The following is an 11,232-nucleotide window of genomic DNA, read 5'->3' on the forward strand; positions in this document are numbered from 1 at the left end:
TGTATTGGATCGGACACTTAGGTTACGTGAAGGCAACAATATGTAAACTTTATTGAGAAAGTAACAGGGAGCGGCGGGAGTCCGAGGCTGTTTTGTTGGAAGATGTGACTTTATGCTAACGACAGCTAGTTTTGTCTAAAGGGTATTTAAAGTTTACTCAGTCATGCTTACGGACGTCTCCCATAACTCACCACAGGTGCTAACCGAGAAATTGTGCGTTAGCAGATTAGCTAGCCGAGAGACGTCACTCTGAGGCACGGCGTAAACTTTGCGCGTTCAGCGACATTTGGTGTGTTTTCGTTTACCGAACACAATTATCTGTAAATCACCGAGTCTTCACTTTTCTGGGGGGGCTCCTTATTATCCACCTCCGAACGGGAGACTCTGGCTCTGCTGTCTTTACCACCCACAAACACCCGCCATGGGGACGCGGTGGTCTCGTAGCAGCAGCAGCCAGTCTCTCCTCCCGGAGGAGCAGAGGGTAACGCGGTACACTGAACGCAGAGACTCCGATAACGACTCTTTGGATGGACTAGTCCGGCGGGAGGACATAGCCCAGTTCCCGTACGTGGAGTTCACCGGCAGAGACAGCGTAACTTGTCCGACCTGCCAAGGCACTGGACGCATACCTTCAGGTGAGTAGAAAGAGTTGATAAATCAGTAAGCGTTAGTGTCGGACAGTCAGTCTGTGTTGATATGAGGACATCTTCTGCTCATTTAACGCCAGAGATGAGGCGCAGAATTCCTAAAAGGTGTTTTCAAGTGTTTGGCACGGAAAAAAACACGGTCAACATTTTAAGTGTCGTAAAAGGCTTGTTGGTCTCTAATCTGTGACGTTTAAATGTCCTAAAGTTTGACCAAGAAGGACTGGATTGTGTATAATGTAGGTACAGTAAAGCAGAGCCATATAGAGAAAACAACTAATTTCTTTATTTTACTTTTAACCCCTTCATAAATCCTGTTGACTACAGTCTAGTTACTAATATAAGAAAATATATTAGACATAAAAGATGCAGATATCAGCCAGCATGGTCAGTGTTGGCTCATACTGACATTTAGCTAAAGTTGTGCTGGTAATTCTGAACGAGACACATTGAGTTTGTTTTGCAAGGTTTTGAAGCTCTGTGAACAAATGGAAAAATCAAGAAATTACTAGATTGTCCAGAAAACTGGTCTGCACTTATCCACTAAGAAAACACTTAAAGTAATGTTTTTAATGGAGTTTATGACCCACCGTGCATAACGCAGAACTTTGACCTCACATGAGGCCATGTGACACCAGCAATAAGAAACGTGGGCGCAAACACTAGTTTAGAAGATGCTGAAAATGTACATTCGTACAGATATGAAGGGGCACAGCTGTACAATTATGAGCCTGTCAGACATCAGAGAGGCCAGGGGGTGATGTCGGCATTTAAGTGCCATTTATTGAGTTTTTGTTTTCTCTCACCATCCCTGATCCTCCCATATGGAAAAACTGCTCTAGAAGGTGAAAGTGAAAGAGCTGCATGTACAGAAACAACCGCATGAGTTGTTGTAATCACACATTCCTGACTTCTAAATTCCAAATCTGGAATATCTTCAGAAGCATAATCACCTTGTCCATCACAGAGGCAGGAGTCCCATTGTTTGCTTGGCTAATGTCTGAGGATGATGGTCTATGAGATGTACCTCATACATCTGGTACTTTTTTGTCCATAGTACTCCCAGAGCAGATTAATGTAAGTAATGACATATAGCTATGCATGGTTCCCTGTGCTCAACATAAAATAACTTGGTACTATGCTGTATGTTTTATACAATTTTGTGTCTCACCTAAGAAAATGTGTTAGAGTAATGATTAGATTCATGAAGAGCTGCACCAGTGAATCTGTTAAACAGAAGCTATTATTTTAAGTTGGGGGTTCGTTTGCTTAGCTGTAAAAGGCTGACGGGGTATTGTCATCACCCTGCCAAGTGGGCGGGCAGGCAGGATGTATGGACAAGTTTGTGAATGCAATAACGCACAAATGAGGGGAAGTAGGAGCTTCAAATACCATTTGTGTTTCTACTAAGATGTCAGATGAGTTTGAATCTCAGTGACCTCAACATTAGGGTCAGTAAGTTTTCTGTATGTAAACAAGGTGACACAGGATCTTGAACTTGATACCACAGGTGTGTTACCTGGGAGGCGGAGGGGTAGCACTTTTAGCTGATGTCCTGTGTTTAATTTCTCCGTCTTTGTCGTGTTTCCAAAAAAACAGTTTTAATGGGAAATGCTAAACATCATTTTTCTTCTTGCTCTGCAGAACAAGTGAATGAACTGGTTGCACTGATCCCGTACAATGACCAAAGACTGCAACCCCAAAGAACGTGAGTAACTGCAGCACACTGATGTGTTCCTGTGTCTGTTCCCTCTGGACGTGTGGGTCTCTCACTCTGTCTGAGGTGATGTAGGAGGTGAGTGCATTGTCTGGAGAGAACCTTCCCTCTCTGTGTCGTAGGAAGCTCTACGTGGTCCTGTCAGTTGTGCTCTGCCTGCTGGCCTCTTCGCTTGTTGCCTTCTTCCTTTTCCCACGTCCAGTGGTTGTGGTGGACGGAGGGATCCGCTCGGTGACGGTGACGTTCGACCGCAACAACACAAAGGTCCTGATGAACATGACGGTAGGTTTCATATCACAGCTTCTAATAATCTACACAAACAGCATGACAAAGCATAACTCTCAGCCTCTGCAGGCTCAGGTCTCACTTCACTAAGAACTCCTCTGTGGGATCAGCACCGATGTGTTTCCATACAAATGTGTCTGAAGTGACTAATGAGTGGAAGGACGGGTTTGCAAGCTAGCAACAATCTTCAGCTTCTGTAACGCTCTTCTTTATCACATGTGGTCAGTGGGTAAATACTTAGACAGTTTCATTATTTCAGTTCAACTTTGGGAAAGTACAGCCAGTTAAGCAACACAACGACCACAGTGAATTTGAAATGCTAATAGCGTGATTCAAGTGTTGAGTCTTGGCTTGAATTCAGCTGCTACAACTAAAACATCACATTAACACCTTAGGAGTCATTTTTTGTCTGTTTTCACTTGCTCAGCATTAACCAGACAAATGAGTCTGGCAGTTTCATGGCTAGAAGAGCCCTGCTTTCTTATTATTCCACAACAAGTTAATGTAAACAGTGGTCAGGAGATGAATCCGAGTGTTGAATTAGCATTTGTTTGCTGTTCAGAGCCTGATATCTCGCAGTCTGAAGTCCAAGGAGGTGTGGCAGGAAATGATGATGCTGATAGAAAACAGACTGTATCAGGAAGATGACAGATGTTCTTTTAAAAAGCAAACAAAACACAATGAAGTGGTGAAATGTATTATGTTACCCTGCCTGGTTGCTTTAGAGTCTGTGGAAATAGAGGAATTGTCTAACAAGCACTTGGTACTTTGATTGCATGTTGATCGGAGCCTTTCAGATTCACTGTGGTGCTGTACAGAGGCAAAGCTTGAATAAGTGTCCAAAAACATCTGGACATTTATCTTTTGTAAATATAGACACACAAACAAGATTAAAAAAAAAAAAAACCTCCCCAAAAAACCCAAAACTGTAACAAAAAACATCAAACGTCACAGATGACAGCTAAACACATTTTAGTGCTTTCTCGTGTTGTTTTGTAAAGAAGGGAAAAGATTCCATTCTTTTTTTGACCTGGAGGAGCTCCACTTTATAAAACCAAATAAATATTTAGTGTGCAAAAATGACTTTGACAAGAAGGGTTTGATTTCATCTACTAAATGTGTATGCTCCCTTGTGCTGCCAAAACAGCCCTGAGCACTTGAGGCATGAACTCCATTTGACCCCTGAAGGTGTGCTGTGGTATCTGACACCAAGATGTTAGCATCAGACCCTCTAAGTCCTGTAAGCTGTAAGGTGGGGCCTCCTTGTTTATCCAGCACATCCCACAGGTGCTCTATTGGAATGAGATCTGGGGAATTTGGAGGCCCAGTCAACACCCCAGGTTCATCGCTGTGCTCCTGGAATGAGTCTTGTGGTGCATTATCCTGCTGAAAGAGGCCAAAGCCATCAGGGAACATGGTTTCCATGAGAGGAAGCACATGATGTGCAACAATGATTAGGTAGTTGGTATGTGTCAAAGTAACATCCACATGGATTCAGGACCAAAGGATTCCCAGCAGAACATGGCCCATGGCTGCCTCTCCTGGCTTGTCTTCTTCCCATAATGCATCCTTGTAGCAGGTGTTACCGAGTTTAAGCGATAGAAACGCAGTACCAACCGTTAGTGTGATTCATCAGACCAGCCTCCTTCTTCCATTGCTCCATGGTCCAGTTCTTATATTTGCATATGCATTGTTGTGCTTTTGCTGGTGGTTATGGGCAACCTGACTGCTCTGCAGCTGTTCAGCCTCATTCATAACAAACTGTGATGAACCTTATATTTTCACAACTTTTCTTTCAGAACAAACAGTAACTTATGGTTTTTTTTGTTTTTTTGGGGAAATTTAAGCTACAGTAGCTCATCTGTTGGGTCAGACCACAAAGACCAGCCATGGATCTGTGCCCATGATTCCTGGTTCTCTATTGTTTCCTCCCTTGAACCACTTTTGATAGATACTGACCGCTGCAGACTCAGAACAGCTCACAAGAGCTGCTTTTGTTTTGGGGATGCTCTGACCGGGTCATCTAGCGATCACAGCTTGATCCCTGTTAAACTCGCTCAAATCCTTACACTTGTCATTTTTCCTGCTTCTAACTCATCAACTTTGAGGACAAAATGTTCACTTGCTCCCTAATATATCACACCCACTAACAGGTGCCACGATGAAGAGATAATCAGTGCTATTCACTCCACCTGAGAGTGGTCATAATATTATACCTGATCAGTATACACATTTGCTTTCCTTGTTTTTGACAGAAGAGCAAATCCTGCGCTCTTGAATACATACGAGATCTTAGAATGAATGGTTGAGGTTAATTCAGAGTCGTACTTTGCTATGTGACTATCTTCATGTAAAAGTTGAGCGTGTGAATGACAAAATGTTGTCTCCCTCATCACGATAGTGGTTCTAAACCATCTGAGGATGTGAAACAATCGTCAGGTTTCATTTAAGCTGTGCACTGTGTAAGAGCTGCTTCACTAGTCTAGTTCAGATCTGCACTTTAGTGCACTGAAGCACTCTGCAGGCCACGCTTCCTTTATGAAACCACAAAACGTGGCAACAGCGTTGACATTTTTTAGGATTTAGTTTAGAAAACATGTTGATGTTGCTGCTTTTGCCACTTTCTGCTTGTGTAGTAAATGGATGTTGATAATAATAATAGCTTCTGCCATCTGAGTGTCTTTTGATGAAACTTAACTAGAAGTGTCAAAAACAGGCTGTGTTGTAGGTGCTGTCTTTTTATTCCTCTGTGTGTCTTTTGTTCTTTATTTTACTCAGAGCACGCTCAACTTCAGCAACCCCAACTTCTTCTCGGTGCATGTGCAGAGCATCAGCTCCCAGGTCCTCTACATGAAGTCGGTGATCGGGACTGAGCTGCTCCACAACGTCACCACAGTGCTGCCACTCAGCGCGTGTCAGGTACAGGATTTCAGCCACTCAAAGTGCAATCAATCAAGATGCTTGTCTCCTTTGCTGTTTTACACAATTTTAATGTTTCCGCTCCATCGATGCCGATACATTATCACTACTGCTGTCAGTGTTCCTTTCCATATAAGCCATATCACTCTTATGGCTATTTTTAAGCAATTTGCAAGCTCCCCTATTAGTGTTGTTGGTTTTTTGTGTGGGTGTGTGGCAGCTGGTGCCAACAGCTGTGCTAATCTCCCCACAGCTGAAAATAGTAACCATAAACATGACAGAACTAATAATCAGTGGTTGTCAGGACCGCTCACTCTAACTTCATAGCAGGTAAGGTGAAGTTAACTAAGTTAGAGGGGGATACATACAAACGCCCCTGCACGCTTGTGTCAGGCTTACAAACAAGTGGCACACTGAATATCGACAGCAGATCAGAGCACAGCAGCCGCAGCATGATTCATTCATCACACTTCTGTGGTTGTGTACAGCTACAACAGGATGCTGGATGGCAGCTTATTTAAGCATTCAATCACACAAGCAGTTTGATAATTAGGACTGTTTTTTGGCCTTTGATTTACAGTGAGATCAATAAGAACATTTCTAACTCCACCCTTGGCTGTCTTCATGGCATCGTGGCCTGGGCCTGTTCACCGTATGTTGTTGTGTGTCAGCTCGAGTGGAGCGGCCGCAGCTGCACATATCCACCTCACGCTGAAGTGCTTCTCACAGTACACTTGTTAGTAGCCCAGAATTTTTCTTGTATCATTTCCCCACATGTGATCGAGAACAGGTCTGCCTCAGTAAACCAGGCGCTGTACCAAAGCAGTCAAACTCCTTGTGCTAAAGAACTGAATGATTAAAATCTGAAGAGACGACTGATACTATTCCTCTAACACACAGCCTGAGGATGGCTTCAACCAGCATTTGTCACACTGGATGTGCTGGTCACTGAATAAGCCATTTGGCACTGGCAGAGAAGATTTGGCCAGTTTTTCACACAGCCCACATACTCAGCTCTGCTGCTTCAGTACAGCGCTGTGGCTCAATGAAGCAGCAGATCTTTAGCTAAAAGTAAACGCCAGATAAAATCACCATTTCCTCTTTTTTTTTGAGTAATGTTTGTTGTTATCTACCCAGCATTTACAGGAAATCAGTGTTTTTGTTTTGTTTTCCCCTCTTGTTTTAACAACCTTCTGTCTGCAGATCACCTCAGCTGAATCAGTAAACAAAGCTCAAAGAGTTGCTGTGGTTGCTTCATTCTGTAGTTTCACTGCTGATAATGGCCTGAATTGTCTTCCTGTGCTGCTCTTGAAATACTTCTGTTGTTGGTGTGACGTATTGTGTCAATCTTCTGCAGGTGAACTACACAGTCAGCGTGGAGATCGGCAGTAACGCTCCGTACGTCTAGTAAGTGTCTGCGCCTGAGCTTGTAGAGGAAATTAAGCTTCTTTGCAAACCTACACATGAATTCCAGTTCAGTAATCTGAGCCTTTGTGTTTTGTTTTTTCAGTACGTTATGCACCATGTCCAGCATCAAGGTTCACAACATTCTCGTACTCATGCAGTAAGTGTCCTTACCCCGACAGATATCTTTATCTTCATTTTACTTTGTTACTTCTGTCTTTTATCTTAACACTTGCAGCAGAAAAATCACTGTGATGTCTAATAGACTATGTGCACGTTAGCATATGCTACTTCCGGTGCGGAAACTCCTGTGGGGAGCTTTGTTTCCGGTGTCCTATTCGCGCCTTGTTTACAGTCCAAAACAAGTTAAGCAAATGAATGAATCAAGCGGCGATTTACATTTCTATAGATGTCTTTGGCATTTACCCAATATATCTGTAAATGATGTTCATCGACTTGTCTATATTTTTTCCCCGCGCCTCAGGGCAAAAGAGAAAAGGGATTCAACTGTTATATTTCTCAGCTGTCCCTTGTTTATCGCGGGTGTTATGTTCTAAAAATAACCAGCGATAGGTGAAATCAAGTAGCCAATTTTATTTTTTGACGGTGCAAAATGTTTCGTCGACATACAGCACTGCACTTCAGAGTCACACTGCTAGCGATCGATGCAGCGATTCTGTACTGTACAGGAGAGACGTCACGGAGGAGATCGACTGCAGCGATCAGGACGCAGGACACAATGTGACGTAAAAAAAAATAAGAAAAAAAAATAAGCATGCAAACTTGCACTAAAAAAATCTGCGAAACAGCGAGGTGAAAGGTGAACCGCGTTATAGCGAGGGACCACTGTAATTTTGAAGGTAAGTCACAACATACCCTTCGTAAATACTAATGTATAGAAACCGTTACCAGCAATCATTCATTTTTTGTGTGCCTTTTTTTCACGGTTTGTTAACATGCTGTGTAGGTGTGTACTTGAATAGCTGATATTGACATAACGGGGGAAACATCTGGTTTGACTATTCTTCACCTGTAGTTTGAATGCTGAACATTTTGCCTGTTTAAATCATAATAACTATACAGAGATGTGCTTCTGAATGTGGACGATGTGTCTTCTGCTGCAGTAATGCAGTTCTGCTTGTGTTGAGTGATGTAAACAACTGATCGATCTAAACTCTTTAAACGTCAAAATCGATCATTAGATTTTTTTATGACACAACAGTGGTGAGTGTTCCCACCTTCTCCTCTTTGTAACTTAACATGATCTTTCCGTTTTTGAGTTTTGGACATGATTTTGGAGTATATCCTCGCAGTAGCGATTGATCGCAAAGTGAAGCTACCGGAAATGTACACCCCTACATCTGGTCTCAAACCAGGAAGTTAGCATTTTCTCGTGCACAGGGTCTATATGGTCATATGAAGCAGCATGCGGGGGCAGCCAATCAGAATAAGTTGGTCTAAAAGGGGGAGGAGCTAAAATGGCTTGTTTCAGAGAGTGGATGATCTGATGAGCTGTGCCAAAGGCCCACATAAATAAGGACGTTTTAATGAATCAAGAGTGAAGGAGAAAGAGTGCATCATGGGAAGCCCCCAGCAGCCTAGGGAGGGTTCAGGGTCACCTGATCCATCAGGAACTATATATTTAGAGGATTCAGGATTTATACATCGGGGAAACCAAACAACCTCTGGCGAAGCAGATGGCACAACACAGAAGAGCTACCTCGTCAGGCCAGGACTCTGCAGTCTATTTACACCTACAGGGCAGTGGACACTCTTTCAATGATGAGGATGTGCACATCCTGGACAGGGAGGAACGCTGGTTTGAGTGCGGAGTCAAGGAGGCCATTTACGTGAAAAGGGAAAGACCATCTCTAAATTGAGGAGGGGGCCTAAGGGTACATCTTTCACCATCTTACAATGCTGTGATTGCAGCCATTCCCCAACTCTCTGTGAATGGTACTCATGGCCACTGATCAGTGGTTATTGATCAATGGTCATGAGAATTTGCATAATTAAGATTAAGGAACTGACCTCCCAGCCCATTGTTCCTTCAGTGGGCTGGTTTCAGTCATTATGCAAATGTACTGTTTATAAGAGTGGGGAAACCTGCAGTCAGCTGAGACTGAAGAAGTCACTTGGATGAGTGATCAAATGTTTCTCCCACTGAAAGTGCGACGTCCAGATGAATCAACTTTTGGAGATTTACTTACCTGGATGATTGAGCATGCATCAAGACGTTTTAAGCCTAGTCTTACAAGTACAGAGGGCGTCTGCCTCGTGAATCAAAAATGGGAGTTGGTTTCATAGAAGAGGGGCTTGAAGGAAATCACTGAGCTGAACCAGATTTACAGGATTTAAAATCAGGGACAGCACCTATTGCTGTCTGCATGCGCTAGCACATGTGATCAAACTTTTGTCGTGCCGTGCAGTTTGTCAGGGCGAGAACGGCGAGCATAATGGCCCCATAACAGTTATTAAGGGTCAGTTTGAAGCTTCCTGTCTTCAGCTCTCACTGGTTCTGTCTTGTAGCCAGTGGCTTCTGCACGAGTAGTGTAAACACAGCCTTAGATAAGAGATGCTGTTAACATATAAACCACATTGTCAGGGTGAGGTACTTTGGGGAAACTGGGTAACCCACTGCTTTTTCTTTCTTTTCCCAAACCCTTTAATTCTTGTTTTGCAGTCTAGAGAGAAGTCATTTGTGCAGGTGCAGTTTCGTGCCCTGTGGTTCTCGATATCACACTTACAGAGCTGTGAGAAATCATTACTGTGGCAACGTGCTTTTCTTCTGTGAGCAATTAACTGGTTGAGATGTGACAGCAACATGGTAAACAGCCTGATTCTTACATCTCTGTCCTCTCCTGTTTTCAGAACCTCAGTGAAAACCTCGTACATGGTGCGAACGTCCCAGAACAGCCTGGAGGCCTATCGCTACATCGACTGCGGCTCCAACACCACGTACCAGCAGCCGGAGAATTACAAGATCCACTCCTCTGGTGACACAACGGCCCTATCCCTCCGTCACTCACTTCCGTGAGGGGCGCAGATCTGGGACTACAAGGACTGTGTTAGTGTACACTGCAGGATGGACTAACAGCTCGGCAGCAGGGAAATGCTTAATATCGTCTCATTTTCTACACTTGCTAAAAAGAGCCGACATTGACCCGCTGTTATCTCGTGCTCATCCAGGATTTGGCTGTATCTCGGAAAACAAGGGCTCTGACAAGGGAATGTTGTTCTAGCCATCAACAGATAAAGGGTCTTTGATGGACTTGTGAAATGTGGACTTATGGCCTGTAATGTCAAGCTCAGCACTGTGTTTGTGAAATGTTCTTGCCTGACTTCCTGTCCAAGTCCAGAGAGCAGTTTTGCTGTTTCAGAGCAACACGAGTCTGAGTGGAGAACTGAATGAGTCACTAGCAGCGAGCACTCCTTGTCTTGTAAGCAGGACAAAGGTCACAGAAAGCTCTTTCTTTAAGGGAACATTCTCAGCCAGGATGCTATTCGTGTTAATTATGGCTGCAGAGCTCCCTCTCTGTGCTGCTGCTGCAATGTCATTAGAATTCAATCAAAATTCCTTAGTGTGGCTTGAATGACTGTTACACTGTGATCACTACTGACTGTTGTTGGTTTTTTTTGTTTATTTGTTTTTGGCAGCTTGAAACTGGTGTGGATTGTAGATATTTTTTAATGGTTCGATAAGTTATTGCTTGCCAAGTCTCATTTGAGCACATCTATAAGGAGAGAGGGATAACATCACATGTTTTCTTCCATTTAACTGCTTTTACTATTCACTTAGTAGAAATCTACTCACAGAATCCTTAATACAGATCCAGTTAAGCTACAAAAAGAAGTCCCACCACCATACCACATGAGTGCAATTTAAAAATGAAAAACAATGCCTTGAGATAGTGAGAGAGCTGATTATTTGCAGTGAGACATTATTTCCAGCTGAACCCACCAAGCTTTACACATGCAGATAAATCTCAGGCAGGCTCAGAGAAGACTGTTATAGAGGATTTAGAAAGTGGCCGTACCAATGCTAATAATTATAAAGGTAGTATATCCTGCTGTATACGGTTCCCTGTGATTCCCACCTCTTTGTGCAGAATAATATGCAGCGTCCCAACCAGAAGACGGCACGTCCTCTACAATCACAGCCAGGGTTGTGCAGGGAGTGACCGTCTGTGAGACCTGCAGTAATGTTCTGAGACGTCTGAGGGGCGTTTCATTCAAACATCTTCAACTGTAGTGCACACAGTA

General features: G+C 43.4%; 1 protein-coding gene across 1 annotated transcript; it reads left to right on the forward strand.

Moving 5' to 3' along the window:
* The first annotated feature begins 25 nt into the window (after positions 1–25).
* tmem106c (transmembrane protein 106C) lies at positions 26–10,280 on the forward strand. Its single transcript, XM_026154531.2, has 7 exons — positions 26–635; positions 2,289–2,352; positions 2,484–2,643; positions 5,425–5,565; positions 6,923–6,972; positions 7,076–7,129; positions 9,841–10,280. The coding sequence occupies exons 1-7, from the start codon at positions 422–424 to the stop codon at positions 10,004–10,006; spliced, it is 849 nt and encodes a 282-aa protein (XP_026010316.1). The 5' UTR covers positions 26–421; the 3' UTR covers positions 10,007–10,280.
* The last annotated feature ends 952 nt before the right edge of the window (positions 10,281–11,232 follow it).

This window comes from Astatotilapia calliptera, chromosome 20 (genome assembly GCF_964374335.1).
Source record: "Astatotilapia calliptera chromosome 20, fAstCal68.1, whole genome shotgun sequence".
Taxonomy (NCBI): domain Eukaryota; kingdom Metazoa; phylum Chordata; class Actinopteri; order Cichliformes; family Cichlidae; genus Astatotilapia; species Astatotilapia calliptera.

Bases quoted from the DNA above. Each gene is read 5' to 3' on its own strand.
- tmem106c (XM_026154531.2), top strand. From the start codon at position 422: ATGGGGACGCGGTGGTCTCGTAGCAGCAGCAGCCAGTCTCTCCTCCCG. The intron at 2,644-5,424 runs GTAGGTTTCATA...TATTTTACTCAG, and splicing joins AGGTCCTGATGAACATGACG to AGCACGCTCAACTTCAGCAA. The intron at 7,130-9,840 runs GTAAGTGTCCTT...TCCTGTTTTCAG, and splicing joins AACATTCTCGTACTCATGCA to AACCTCAGTGAAAACCTCGT.